Source organism: Buteo buteo, chromosome 11 (genome assembly GCF_964188355.1).
Source record: "Buteo buteo chromosome 11, bButBut1.hap1.1, whole genome shotgun sequence".
NCBI classification, from domain to species: Eukaryota; Metazoa; Chordata; class Aves; order Accipitriformes; family Accipitridae; genus Buteo; species Buteo buteo.
Window position 1 is genome coordinate 2,517,788 of NC_134181.1, and position 16,140 is coordinate 2,533,927.

At 35.9% G+C, this 16,140-nt stretch overlaps 1 protein-coding gene across 5 annotated transcripts in view; it reads right to left on the bottom strand.

The window, feature by feature from the left end:
* The window catches only part of BANP (BTG3 associated nuclear protein), a 158,717-nt gene that overhangs the window by 122,298 nt on the left and 20,279 nt on the right, over nucleotides 1-16,140 (bottom strand). For all 5 annotated transcript variants that reach the window (XM_075039866.1, XM_075039865.1, XM_075039869.1 and 2 more), the window contains one exon: nucleotides 223-345. In XM_075039866.1, the coding sequence (XP_074895967.1) occupies nucleotides 223-345 (123 nt within the window). The remainder of the gene's footprint in view (nucleotides 1-222; nucleotides 346-16,140) is intronic.

The window sequence follows — 16,140 nt, forward strand, 5'->3', positions numbered from 1 at the left end:
CCATCAAGAGTGAAGCATTGCTCTGCACCTTTACTGCTGATACGAGGTTTCCCTAGGCAGAACTGTCAGCCTGATAAAATATTCATGTACTGGTTCAATGTTTTGCCTCCCCCCCCCTAGAACCTAGAACATTCCTCATTTTGCACTCCAAATTGCTGCAGAGACTGATATTGATCTGTAAGGAGGGAACGAAGGAGGAGGATTCCCATAACTGCTACTAACTTGCTAAGAATATTTTCCAGAGAATCCGCTGCTCTGCTCAATGGCTCTTCCTGCCCAACCATCTTGGCTACAATTGAATTCTGCCGGTCGTTGTTCAGTATTACTGTGGTCTGAGGGACAACACTACAAGACAAAAATCAGAGAGGAAAATGGAATGTAAAGGAGCAAACCTTTTAAATAATACATTAACACAGTCTTACGGTTTAAATAGTCTACTTAAAAACAGACACTGCCTCTAGCCTTGCTCTTTCTCCCAGCACCGCAGTTATGTATCAAATGCTACAGCTGGTAGTCCACCAAATTTGACATCTGTACCATTTCAAGTATTCAATTTTTTTCAGAGGAGGGATGGCTTCAATGGAATTATACAAAAGTCCACGATCCCTGGCAAAGTGATAAAGAATTCATCAAGTCAAGATACAGAGGAGGAAGTCTAAGTCACAGCTCCAAGAAGCCACCAAATTCTTGTTTTGAAAAGTCTGAGAGTGAGCATTTTCAGAAATACTACAGTCAACTTACAGGGTAATGCAACATTTTTAGTAGGATAATTCCTAGTGAAAAAAAAAAGTAAAAGTATTTATTGCAAAATTGGATGATGAGCTTAGTTAAAAAGCATGTATTTTCTTCCAGGGCTGCGGGCTTGTGGAGGGCAGGGAGATGAGTGGCACTAGGGACATCAGAGCAGAACAGGGACAGACTATAACTTTAAATAATGACAAGACTAAACTATTTCACATACCAAAAAAAAACCAAAAAAAAAAACCCAACCCAAAACCTAAAACAAATAACAGAAAAGCATTTAGAGTGTGAGAAACCAGAAAGTCTTCTCTATCACTCATAATGACAACGTAGAAGGAAATAACTAGAGAAGTGTTGCATAGAAAAAAGCAGTAACTCTACACTATAATACAAAAGTAAATACGAAGTAAATAATTGTCTCTAGCATGCAGCTCATCATTTAATTTGATTTCAGAAATTATGAACATTATTCCCACATCATTACTCAATATTCTAAGGCACGGTTTTGATATTTAAGACTGTTTCCACTGTGCTCATGGTAAACTTAAGGGGAGTACTTAAAATTTGTGTTTTAGTGACAGAGAAGGCTTTCTTCTTTCTTTTTGCCTCCCACAGTAAATAGTCCACTATTGTTTTTACTGGTTCAACATCTCAAACATGACTGATGGTCATTTATTTCTCTTAACTGTATTCCTTGGCTAATTGTTGAAACACAAATTAAACAAATCTGATGACAGCAACTCCGTTTACTTCAGCTGTAATAGAGCACCTGCTTGCTTGAATATTCATGTGTCTACATAAGACTTTAAGCACCACAATATCCATCGTTAAGACCTAACAAAAAGATAAGAAACTGTCATAAGAGCTAACAATAAATGGATCTCAGCTTTGGCACAGGTAAAATGGTTGACCACTGGGTTTTGGACACAAAAAGCCCCACGGTCTAATGCCCTGCCTCCCTCTTACAGTAATTGTATCTGTTGCTAGCAAAAAATGAGATTCCTCACTGACTGCCACTGATCTGTTGGATTGCACACCTTGAGAAGGTCTGGAAGATGTTTGTCTAGTCATAGACAAGTACAGACTCTACTATAGCTTTTCACATGCATGCAAGGTTCAAATTGTATTAAGCAATAAATGGAGGGTTTCTGGTTTTTTGGGGTTTTTTTTTTTAGTTGCTATCTAGGAGTATAGGGATTTATGATGCTTTCAGCGTCACCTTTCCAAAATTTTCTCCATTATCAAGGGGAAAAACCCTGCACATTTTTTATAAAAAAAGCAACTTCTGTCTATTTTCTCAATGCCAACATTGAACGTTTTAAAAATCACCACACAAAACACTTGAGAAAATACCGATACGTGGCAATGCTGGCAGTCCCCCCAGTCTAGCAGCAATACATGTTCTCCTTACATTTCTGAAATTGTCCAAATACCTACATTTGAAGTTTTTACAGGCCAGCTTAAAATGTTCAAGAATTTTACACTTCCTTTTCAACACTGCTCTGTATTACCATCTTTCTTGCAATCACTTCTGAATGCTTGTTTAAAATGTCACTTACCAAAGCTTATTTTTAATGAACACACTGAATAATTAATTTCAGCTGTAGAGATAAATGCAATAAAATTACATTTATAAAGTGCTTAGGATTTTGCTCATATTAAGTTTATATTTGAAAAAAAATCTTAGCACTAAAAATTGGCATAAAATAAGGAAGAAGTTGGGGGGGGTTGCCCCATTTTTTTCTTTTCTAAGGAATACTCATTTTTAAGGAAGACAACCTAGAGAGTGAGCTGGATGGCATATAGCTAATTTAAGCAAATTTAGAATGAGGAAATACTTTTATACAACCCACCAGCACAGATTTAGCCCCTCTTCAATGCCTGAATGAATGTTCAAGCTTGCTTACTTCAATGCATAAACGATTTTTTCCAAACTTATCCCTAAACAAACACCCATGAAAACACTGGCTCCTCTCTAGGAATTAACTTTTCCCAGTTAATAGAGTGGATTATTGACAGGAAAAATCCACCTTCACAGTTGTTTGGGGAGGAGCTGCTAACTAAACACACCATTTTACTGACAAGTACTTTCCTGGCTATACAGCACAAAGGCAAAAACATACACCACACACACAAGGAAAACCTCTGTAACAAGCCACAACTACCACCAAATTGTCAAATGTTTTACATTTGGAAATAAACTTATCAAGTTGTAAGGACTCAAAGAATCTATAAGGCAGTATGGAGAGAAAACAGTCACACAGAAAGCATAGTGGCAGAGAACAGCTAAAATAAACAGTTGGAAATGTTGAACACATGTACACAACAAATCTACAACCACTAATTAACCTTTCTCTGTGATTTACCTGCCTGAGTAGGAACTCTACATCTAGTTTCAAAATAACTGAATGAAGTTTCTTTAGTGTTGGATAAAAGATTATTTCTACGTTCTCTATCTACTAACACAAAGACTCCAGTAAAACTCACTCTTTTCTTTTTTAGTCTTAAAGGAGAAGGAATTTCTTATGTTTAATGCTTAACTCCTCAAGAATGATGCTTTCAAAAGCAGTCTATATGAGGAGGATGAGGTAACCTTTCCATTCAAAACATCATAAATGTTAACCATGAAACTACAGCTCTAGTCCATGTTTTACATGGAACAATGGCGGCTACAGAATTTGCTAACAAATTTTAGAATAATTAGAGTTGCTAACAAATTCTGACAGTGAGGCATCATGAGGCAGAAATTTTTCAGAGCTAATGCTGTGAAACTTGAGTGTTACTTATCTGGAAGAAAAAGAAAATAACAATTGGGACCAATACAAAAAGGTGCCATTATGCTTGAAAAAAAGAGTTTCACAGGATTGTCTTAGACTCGAATTTGTACACAGGAAAGACAGGTATCCAAAAGATTCCCTGCAGATATGAGAATGTGCTTCCCATTAACTTTCCCATGAGGTGTTCTACTCTCTGTTTTCAGAGTTATTTATTTGTTTTAAAGAGACAACAATAAGAAATCTGCTGAATATACACAAAATTAAACAAGGAATTCTATGTAAAGTCAAAATACTGGGCCAACCTGACAAAAATCTATCAAGGAAATCATTAAAACTTTATACAGCCTACTGCATCCCATAGTGGATTATTCAAATTTCTTTTTTCAGTCTATACATCTCATACTGAAGATGAATCAACTTTAATCATTACTTATGTACTAAAATACAGAAAACAAAAATCACGAAGAAGAAAAACTTCTGATATTCACTCAGATCCCAAATGAATCAATTCTTTCTATGAGTGCTGCCAGTACTATACTCATGGAGAAGATGGAAAGAAAGTATTAAGAAGGGTCAGGGGGAGTGCTTCAGAAACCCAGTATTGTTGCATAGCCTTCAGTACTTTCCATTTGTGTTCACATATTCTTTTCCCCATAAGCATTAGAACTTGGAGAGACTGGTTCTGCAATTTGCCTATTCTTGGACACAACTTAGTAAAAAATTCAAAATGCATGCAACATACAGATATTATTATATTTGGGGAATTTTTTTTAAATGCAGTTTACCCCATAATCTGTTAAATTACAAGTGAAAATATTTCTAAAAAAATAAACATACCAGATAATGATTTTCAAGTGTGCATATTTAGCCTCTGCTAGGTTTTTTTTAAATATAAAAGGACTTTCTATATTTTGCATAAGAAAATTGCTGCCAAAGGTAATTTTCTGTATGGAAAACATGTGAGTCACAGATATGATCATTAGTCTTAACTGTTGGTTTTTCATTGCCAATAACCTGTCAATCACACAGAATGCAGCCAATGACATAAAAGAACTTTTGGCAATACCAGGACCATCACCTCCTCCTCTTCCCAGATGAGGTTTTCATTTAGAAAGACAGAAAAATAAAGCAAAAGGAACTAACTGACATTTCTATCTTCCACAAGGTACAAGATCAAAAACATTTCTCCAAACGGATGAAAATTACTTGTGGAAAAACTTGGACTGAAATTTTCAGACAAGAAGTTATTCTTGTTTTCCTAGACTAATATAGACCAGTTAATGGATTATTTATAGCAGTGCTCAACCAGTTAAAGAAAAGAAGAGAGTCCTCTGTTAAGACCATTTCTGAGCCTCCTTTGCACATGCAAACATCTGCAAATAGGTAAATAAGAGCTGGGAGACAGAGCTCAGCTTAGAGACATTCGGCTAGCCACACCTACATGAACGGCTGTCTCCCATCTGTACAATACTTTGTGGTCGCCACAACGCCCACATGTGCTGCTTATCTGGAAGGCAGGGCTCCTGAGGATATCATTCTCATCTTCCTCTAGTGTACATATTAGAAGGAGATGCAGAAAGAGAGGAGATCAGGAAGGCAGGAGTTAGAGTTACTGCTGGCAGACTGCTTGTACTAAAGGTCTTCAGCCAAACACAGTCTTAAGGAAAGCAAGTCTGGGAAAGAGACCTTGAACTCTACTATTTTAAAGTGTATGGCTGGCGACGAACATGAAGACTTAAAAGTATAGCTCATGCATGTGGGGGGGCTCCAAAGGAGCATTATAATTAGTCCTACCATGGAAAAATGTAAATGTTTTTCAAATTATATAGAAAAATACCATTTTAGAAGTGTGGTGTTTTCTTACATTTTTTCTTTTTTATCTTTCACTAACACTTGTGTTCATCTGAAAGAACAGCTAGTCTTTGGATCTTTTCATCACTATTTAGGAAGATAATGTTAAATGCTCCTTCCTCTTGATGACCACCTGCTTCCTTTGCCTTCTGCACATACAGTTAAGATTTCCTATTCACACAGGAATGAGAAAACTGACTTAGGAATTTACACTATGATATACATGAACAAAACCACAAAGCAGCAAAGCATACACAAATTACATTAGATTTATGCCAAAAAAATGAATGCAGCTCCTCATCTCCCAGGAGAGAGCAAGCTGCCAACAACCAAACCATTCACCAAGATGAAGACCAGTGGGACACTTCTGTAGGGTAGAGAACTGTATGGGCACTGGTACAGTTAAAGTTTTCATGTCCCTAAACCATGCATTCGCCTAGTCACAGCCAATTGCCAGTAAAGCAGCAGTGTTATCCATCATTTTCAGTAAGAGTTCAGTCATCAAAAATTATCTTTGGATTCTTTGCATCTGGAACATCACATAAAAGCAGACAGTATCAAGACAGCACTAATGATTAGGTCCTGTAAAAAGACAAGCCAAAGTACACCAGCCATCACTGGAGATAGATTCATGGATCTGAAAACTGAGAAAGCTGTAATCGATTTATAATAAAGATAAAGCAAATGCCACATTTATTAAAACATACTGTTAGCAGTTTAAGAACATTTAACATCAAATTTTCAGCTCAAGTAAGAGCCAGACATTTTCCAAGTTACAAAACACATCTATATAGAGTTTATTGTACTCAGCCTTATGTACAGAGCCTCTGAATTGGCTGACAATCAGAAAGATATGAATTACTAGCTTTGAGACCAATTTTATCAACCACTTTCAAAAGCTGTTAAAATCTGTTGTGGATTATTCTACTCTGAGAAAAGCTAAACACACCTGTACAATCAAGTGTAATCATTTATAAATGACAACACCCATTTCCAACTAGTTCACCAACTAACCAACAGCCAGATAACACTACAAGTGACCAAAAGAACCTGCCACTTAAAAAGTCAAGCTTGTTACTTCAGGGACTATACAGCACCTGTATGGGTACACAAGCAGCTTCATACCCTGGTGGTTTTTGGTTGTTTGTTTTTTTTTAATTTCTCTAATTTCAAACACAACTAACACAACTGAAACTCTGTAAAAATTAAATGCACAGTGAAACACAGTCTTCAAAGAACCTTTTGCCTAAGCAGACATACAAAAGCAGCAAAAACCAGTACATTCAGGCCACGTGCAAGTAACATAACTAGGATTGAAAAATACTGTAACAGAAATGGCATTAATTATTAGTCTTCCACTTTTGATTATGGACAAGAAAAGGACACGTCATGACTTGCAATTAACAGGTTAATACAAGCCTCTTTAAAGATAAATGTACTCATAAAAATACAACAGCAAAGATTTTTTTTTTTTCCAGACAGCATAGGAAGAGATTTACAGTTGTTACCCTTCTTTGAGCCTTAACTTCCTGAACTAGCTAAGTAGCAGTACTGCAGCCTACTGGAGATTGCATTAAACATGAAATGAGAAAGGCTGATCTATAAGGGAAGGACAGTCATTTTCCATAACAAAACATGTAGGCTTGACTGATCTTGAACACAGCTACTATAAATGAAATTATCTACTGCAGCCTTAGTACTAAAATAGAAATTGCTGTATGTTTAGAAAACACTGTATGAAACAAACGTAAAGACTTTGAATCCTTTATTATACAGTTAGCTACTTCTAGATTTATTTTCTAAATTTTCTTACAAATTCTAATATCTAATATCAGCTTTAAGTCTGACTTTTGTGGCACTAAAAGTTTGGGGGTGAAGGAAGCAGCGTTATAAACTGGCTTTCAAGACACTAGTTACAGTAACTGAAGCCTTGATGGTCACCAGATAACAAACTGCAAATAAATGCAAAATTAAGTTTCTGCAAACAACTCAAACACACAGCTCGTACAGTGCCGGTTCGTAAATAATTTCCATCATGTATCTCTGTTTTTCTTGCTTTTCATAATTACCCAGTTATGTACACTTGCCAGCACACACACATTTTTATAGAAAGGCCAAGGATGCTGCTACTTTGAGAGCTGCTACTGAATCTTTAATTTCCATATACCCCGAAGAGATATTAAAGAAACACCACTCTCTGCTTTTTACAAAGAATACAATTTTAAAAGTTATTAGGAGCAGATTTCCTGTCTCATACTCCACCCTTCAATATGGAACAAAGAGATTGAGCTAAAGATATGCAAAAATGTACAGTTCCACAAAAAGGAAAAATTCTGTTTGGAAAGACGTTCAGATTCCAAACAGTGTGTTTTTTACGTTTGGAAATGTATCAGTTAAATAGCATCTGCTGCCAAATAAAGCAGATGGAAGACTGGCTCTTTGCCATCTTACCAACCTTGCCGAGACCTTGCTAGATGTTAGGCTGTTTCATCCTTCTTAAGCTCAGAATCCATCTATAGCTCTTTTCCACCTTGCTTAAAGTAAACTAGGACTCTCCAAAACCACTGTAGATTATTTCTTTTAAAACTATACTACTATGTATTATTTTCCATAAGAAGCAAGACCAATTGTTTTTGCAACTTTTAAAAACAGTATTACTGGTACTTTAATCTGGTGTAAACTGGTATGCAAATTATTTTGAAATGCAACCTAAATTTCTGTCATTTCCAAAGGAAGATGAAAACTTGCCCCTTTTAATCACAAATTGATTAGCTGTTCTCCTCTTCATTGATTTTGTTGTACTTGCAGAATTAAATACCCCAATTTACAGGAAGAGTTTCCAGGGGGTGTGCTTACGGCTGCCGGATTTTCAAAATCCCAAGCATCTCCAGAGACTCTAACATTAAAAATACTTACATTCTCAAAACTGGAAATCAAATGAATATACAGGGCTTTTCTGCCCCCTTCTGTTTATTATATGCTTGATAAATAACTTCTTAAAATATATAGTATAAAACATATGCTTCCACAATCCAGTGCACTGCTTCAAATATATTAAGAGTTTTAGAGTTTCACTAAAATATAATCCTACCAATCATTTTCATCCATTTTACAACATTCATGAGGTAAAAACTGTCCACTTTTATTAAACACAATAATTCTTTTCAATTGTTTATTTAGGCAAAAGGAAAAGCTTGAGCCAGATGAAGGCATTTGTCCTGAACCGAATTTCAAGTCATGCACCCTTTACATTTATTTCTTGAATGCAATAGCTGGCTACGCTCAGGGAACCATAGAATTAAAGTAAATGTTCTGCTTTCCCCAGAATTCATCTAATATGACCTTATGGGATTTGGCAAGGGGGTAGGTTAACCCACGTTTTAATACTACTATAATTGGTTTTAAATGTTCTTAGACACTAATTACACTAGTAAATGTCCCCCTAATCTGTGTATAAAACTCAAAGCCTTTTTGATCCCCGTATACGCCTCTCTTTTTCATTCTCAGATACCCTTACAATTAAAGGATGTTGATTTCTAAAATGTCTTGGCACAAGGGGCAAATTCTGTGCGCATTCAGTTCTCTTATTTCCTAGCTTACTATTATGAATAGCAATATACTGCACCACAAGGGACTTCACACAACTGCATTTCTGGTTTTGGTGTCATAACTTCACATAAGGTTTGTCTTTACAAAATTAAAATCAAAGGATTCACTAGGGTGTGAGACACAGAACAAAGTTCCTGTTTATTAGCTAAGTGGGAATAAATAAACTGTTTACCCACATGTGGTTCAGAGCAAGCACAAATTACTTCCGATGCTTTAAACCCCCTAATTTAAAGGATTTCATACTTGTCATGGGCTAAGAGTGACCAGGAAAACTTACTGTATGATTACCTGGAAAATAGTAAAATATTAAGCCTTGTAACACATCTACAAGACTGAAACCTTTGTCTAAAACTTGAAGAAAGTTTATTACCTAAGACTATTTTCAGTGTATATTCCTGAAAATCTTAGCTAGCACTATATTTAAGAATTCAAAATTATATTTTTCTAAAAGATTATTTCTAGTGTTTTAAGCCTCACATGCACATTTTAAACACCACCACCACAATTAAAAAGATCCAAGCCGCGCTTTTTGCATCCATTTCTCAGACATAAGTTATCAGCTGCTCCTTGCTAGGCTTTCATTTGAATCATTGGACTATTATAAACAATATTTCATCAGAAACCATTAACTTAAGAAAAACTGGACTTGGGAGAATGAATCAACACAGTTCAAACCTTGGTCAGTTTGGAAAGTTTTATAGATTAAGTTCCATCCCATACATGCATGAATTATTGAACTCTCCAAAACACAGATGAAATGTTGGTATTAAATTGTTATTTTAATTCCACAACTGACCCCGCACTCTCAACCTAAATGCTATCTGGAAGTTATACATTGTTTCTGAATTTATCAAATCCCAACAACAAATTACTAAACACTTGGCTCCTCAATATCTTCATGCAACAATAATGGAATGTGAAATTCCAATGAGACCACTGCTGTACAAGCTTCCTAAATCCAAGATGCCATTTCTCCTTAGTCCTGTGTGAATTTTAACTCCCAATAGTGAAGGGAGTAAATGTAAAATCTTCACAAACTGATGGTTTGTAACAAAAAAATCTTCACTTGCTGATGGTCTGTAACAAAAACTCCAGACAGACAGCCAACAGGGTAAGCTTAATTTTAAAATACCCAAGTCTCCAGTATAAACGTCCAAAGCAAGAATAGCCATTGTTTGCAGCACTGCTGCTGTAGATCTTACAGGATACAGCAAACAACAATAAAAATCACAGTCATGAGAGTTCTTAAGCTATTTTCAATATACAATTGTATTGATCCTAAATGTAATGAATTGCAGAAGTCCACTTAATTTATAGTATGTACTCCTACATGAAATACATCTTTTTATTTTACCTGCATTGAAACATGCAAATTGGTATTCTTACTGCTATGAAGGACCAGAATCAATCTCAAGATATTGAGGCTGATAAGTTCTTATGACAAATTAGGAGACTTTAGAAAGCATTGTCATGTTTTTCAGGGAATCAAAGATGTCAAGTTTTGGGTTTTTTCATACAGCAAACAAACTAACACTATGCAGCCCTAGATAAAACAGAGGGGCTGACATCTAATCAAAATTCTGACTCCCTTACTCAAACTTCCACTTTACCAGAAATTTTTTATCAAAATTTTGCTTATATTTATGTGCTTTTTAAAAAACTTGAGATTCTAAACAAAATTTTTAAATTCATAAAAAGGGGTAAAATCACCTAAAGTCATGAAGTTTTAATTATGATCTTTACATTTTGTTAATATTGACTTTGTTCCCTAATTGTGAGTGTACCTGAAATGAACATGGTGAATATAGATCACAGACAATTGTGCCATTTTCCTTCAACTCCTTCCATGCCCAGACATAAACAGACTGGACTTGCATGAAAGAGCTATTCACATGAGGGCAGCACAATCATCCTCAATTCTTCATGAAACAAACCCATTAATTTTAAACAGAACTCTTATTGGCTGAAGCTACAGACATGACACTTGAACTGGTAATTTAAAATAAATGTTTGCACACAGTACCATTGACTGATGACAGAAAGTGACAGGGAAAGCTTGGTAATTTATTGATACCACAGGGTCCAGCCCAAAACAATGACAAAAGTTCATCTGTGTTTTTGTCAGCCACTCCCAGACTTAAAGGTTTGCACTAAAGACACTGCTAGATGAGGCTCCAGAAAGAGACTCTAACATAAGATATACTGAAGGATAAATAAACCTGGCTTGCTTATAGAAAGTGACAAGAATTTCTGAAAACCTGATGAACTCCAAAGCTTCTCCAAGTAAAACCTTTGTAATACATTCTGATTAATGATTAACACCCCAAAGTGCTGTGTTTTCAAGACATTATCTGTAACACTCCATTCCCTCTCACCCCCCAAAACATGGCTTAATTTTACATCTTTTCTGAGCTGCCTGCTGAGCTGTCTTGAGGACTGAATCTGCTTCCAGGGAAATATTTTTTCAGGCCTAGAGTTCAGTGCATGAGATCAGGCTCACAGCAGGCAGAGTAATGTACCTGCAACTTGAAAATAAACCATACACCATACATCTTTCAGGATACTATATTCCTCAATACATGCTTTGTTTCTAACTGGCTACTTTAAAAAAAAAAAAATCTTCCTGCAAATTGAGGGTCTTCAGACCTGAAGAGCATGTGTTTCCAGGAAGGGACAGTTAGCTCTTAAGTTCAGTTGAAGACAGTAACAACCCCGAAGGTTTAAAATGTTAATTCATTTACCACCGAATGAAAAACAAAAAAAAAAAAAAAAGAAAGGAAAAATAGCCATAAATTAAACTTGGATAGTGGTTTACATCACCTAATGATAGTATCAAGTGCAGCAAATGTGGGAAGGACGTTAACTGTATACACCAGAGACTCAACAGCCGCTATTTAGCGATAAGAACTGAAGAACTACTATTCTTTTTAAAAGCCTGGATTAGCATAGTAGGATACTTTATTATAATCTATAAAAATCCTTATGATAAAAATGCAACAAAAATGAAAAAGCTATTCAATACCTAATAACATGAAATTAGGTTGGTCAAGGGATTTGTAACTCACAGAAAAAAATATGTATCTGAAAATACAGAATTCTAGCTATTTTGGTTTTTATACCAATACCTTGATTATATTTCTTTAGGTTGGTTTGTTTTTTTATCCTAAAGGCTTTATGCAGGAACAACAATAGTTATGCTAAATCTGGAAGAACAGTCATCCTACAAGTCTTTCCACCTACATCCCCCTGCTTTACAACTTCATTTAAAATCATCTTAGTTTTCAATTTTGCATTATTTGACTACAAAACCACTTGTAAACAAAGAAACAATCACACACCAGAAACACAGATCTGGAACTTAGAAAATCTGGAGCCAAAAGGCTTACCAACTGACACACTGCAAACAAGTGGATGGTCAAATCCTGTTCCTCAAAACCTATTACATCCTGTTGATTAAACTTAACAGTAAAACAAACATATTAATAATCTACATCTACAAAAATAAAGCAAGTTTCTACATACCATCTAGTACACAACTGCATCAAGCCTTCTCTTTTGTGAAAAAAAAACTTGGTTTGTATCTTAAGACAAAAAAAGACAAATGTTATTTTCTAAAACTAGCTCATTGAACATACCAACACCACAATTAACTGCAGACAAGACTATCTGAAGCACCTCCACTTTAATAAGCTAATGTCCAATCCACTAACAAGCCTTGTTCAAGGATACCATATTAGGTCTTTGCACAGCAACTGAGTGCATTGAAGTCTGCAATTCCATTTAACTCTCCAGTTCCCATTAAAGACAAAAATATATGCAATTCTATCTCTACACTTAGCGATCAGTATCCTTAATTGGTTCGCCACAAATGCATATGGTAAAGGACCAGATGTATGTGGTCTGCATTTCAACTTCACCATAACAAAGGCTCAAGGAAAATATCTGAACAAAAGAAAAACTCCATTTACTTATGAATTTCTATTTTTCATCAGAAACACTTTTATTAAGTATGAAGAAAACACCAATCTTAAATTTAAATCCTCTCCAAAATTAGTACACTTTAAAAACTGCTCTCAATTACACCTATGTACGCAACAAAAATTTCCAAAATAACAGAGCAGAACTGCACAACGTAGTATTTGCAGAAAATACCCATAAAAACAAATGATGGAGGGTTCTGTGAAACCAAAACAAATTCCTATGTTATCTGAAGCAATCAACCTTAACCATTTATACTTGGGTTTACCCACTCTGAAATATGATTAATGGAAGGACGGTGACAAGAATAACACTGTTTCTGGACTGAAATCTTTCAGATGAAATATTTTCTTCAAAACATGGATAAAAGATTTTAGTCGCACTGTCACACTGCGTGTTCAACAATTTATAAATCTCAAGACCTGGGCACATGCTAAATTTCAAACTTATCATTTGAGGCTGCCATACTGACAGGCCATCAGGCATTGCACCAGTTCTCCTATCCAAGAAACTTTCAGCAGCTACTGGAATTTTTGACCAGCATGGTACCTCATAAAGAAAAGAAATTAGAGGTTTTTAATAGCCATACTGCCAGGAAATGTTGCAGACAGAGGAATAGAGACAATCACTTCCTGGATGGAAAAGCAGGGCTGTACTAATGCTGCACAAAGACGGACAAAGCTCAGAACACCAGGACAATACACGTATTCCCATTACTAATTTACTACATGATTTTGCTACTGTTCTTGGCTCTTTTCAAGCTTCATATAGTTCAATGTAACTCTGTGCAGTCTAAGGATTTTTGACATCCATTCTACAAGTTCTGAAACCTTCCGATAGCCTTTCTCCCAAGAAAGAAATTTTTAAAAAACTATTAACACTGTGTCTTCGTAGGTAATCCTAACAACTACATATTTTTAAGCAGCATCCACTAAACACTGAGAAAATACTTTCTAAAACTCTTCTTCCCCCCCCCCTCAAAGAAAATAGGATTTAACATCATGCTGTTTCTCCAATCCCAGCTAATACTTTGCACTCTTACAACCAAATCTGACCAAAAAAAAGAAGTCTGAGAGATATGAAACACCTGTTAAAATCTGAGGCTGGGATAAGGACAAGCCCAAATGCTACACCCCACTAACAGAAAGCTAGAAAGGTCTCATCCATTACCCCACAACAGCTAGCTCCAGCAGTTGCATATGCTACTATCATGGGAATAGCATGGAAGACTTCAAAATCCCACATGGACCATACAGGAAACACAAGGCTTGTCCAGTGAAAAGGTAGAGGATACAGAACAAAAACCTATACGAAACTACGCTTGTTTAGTTCTGCTTTTCATGTGATGATTTAGTGAAATACAACAGCTACAAGTCTTTCCATATTGTTTATGCCCTATTGCTGTTTCCCCCAAAACAGTTTAGATCTCACAAATTCGGAATGATTTCCTTGCAAAAGAAGTTTTCTCCTGTTAGTTTTTGCTGTAGCTTGAACTTCTTACTTGGAGATCTAAAAGTTAGCCTATTGTTCCTCTATATCTCAACTGTTCGTACAAATTATTCATTACACAGCACCACGTACCCTTTATTTTCTTTCTTATCTGCACTGCAATTAGCTTGTATATAATGAAGTACCGTAACAGCAGATCAGAGTAAACAATATGAACAAAAGAACTGAGAACACAATCCAGCTTTCATGAAGACATACTTACACAAAATACCAAGAGCAGTAGACAGTATCGTAATTTCCGAATTCAATATTTTGTAGTTTTCCAAAAAACATCCACAAGCCTTCAAAAATCACATATCCAGAAAAGGATGTTGGAAGATGTCCACACATATCATTCCTCATGTATTTAATAAAAAGACAGCAGAATGAGACTCTAAACTGTACTGCATTTCTGTCCTGGGAGCTAATAACATGGGGTGGTTCCCAATTTATTGCAAATCTCCTTGAAAACTTCTGCTTCATTTCCCTAATAAGAATTTTTGAAACAACAGTTTGGCACAAAATGGTACGAGTTATCCCAATAAATCAATGGGTTAAGTTTACTAGAAAAGACAATTTATCATAGAACATAAATCTGACAACCGTTACAAAGCGAGACTCCTGCCTCCCTAATGCAGCTATATGGACAGATTAGACTTTATCACTCCATCTTATAAGCGGGCAGTGTACAATGCTGCACACGCAGAAAATTCCGCATCATAGTCAAGGCAGGCCATAGCGCATAGCTGTCAATTCATCTGGTATGCTGTAACTACACAATTCCACCACAAGATGACACAGAAGAAAGCTCGACTGTCCAAGTTGTTCTTGCTTTCATCACATGATGACCTAAGCATATTTTAAACTGACAAGTCTTAAGAAATTAATTTAATTTTAAAAGCATAAATAGCACAAAGCAATCAAACTGCGTGAATTTATAATGCACAGTTCATGCATTTTACTGTGTGCACTGCTGTAAAACAAATTTGGATGACGTTAAATCTGCACCAAATTAATGCAAGTAACTAAATTACCAGAAAAACTGTAAACAAAATTCACTATAGAGCAGAAGAGAAAAGATCACAAGCCCTAAGGTATTTATCGAAAAAAAGAATGACAGTCTGTTTTACTGGCAGTGTAGCACCACCTGGCTGACATGCTTTTGCTAACTACATTTTTGTTAGGGCGGCAAACCCAGTATTATTGTAGTGGCAGAAGGAGGAGAAGGAGGTTGAAGCATCTCATTCAGATGCAGAACCTGAAAATCACTATCTAAAATACTAACTCTGGTTGGCAGCTCTCCACTGCCATCTGCAATGTAAGGGGAAGAGGGAACGATACAGAGAGTTGAGACAACAGAACAGTCCATGCAGGCTTTAATTGGAAATAATCAACAAGTGATAAAAGTTTTTATGAATGAGAGACAGGGAATTCAGTGAAGCATTTTATCACTGTGAAATTGTAGTGTTTCTAATGCCAAGTTAAACACATACACCCCTAACTATTTTGAGTCATATAGGCCACAGACTGCTAAAAGAACAAAAAGCCCTTAGTGTTTTATTGGCAAGATGCATTTCATAATGAGCAACTTCATACCAACACTAACAAATATTTGGGGCAGAGAATCTTACAGTCTTCAAGACTTCTATCTAAATTATGTTCAGACTGAGAAGCCGTCATCATAAGTTTTTACACC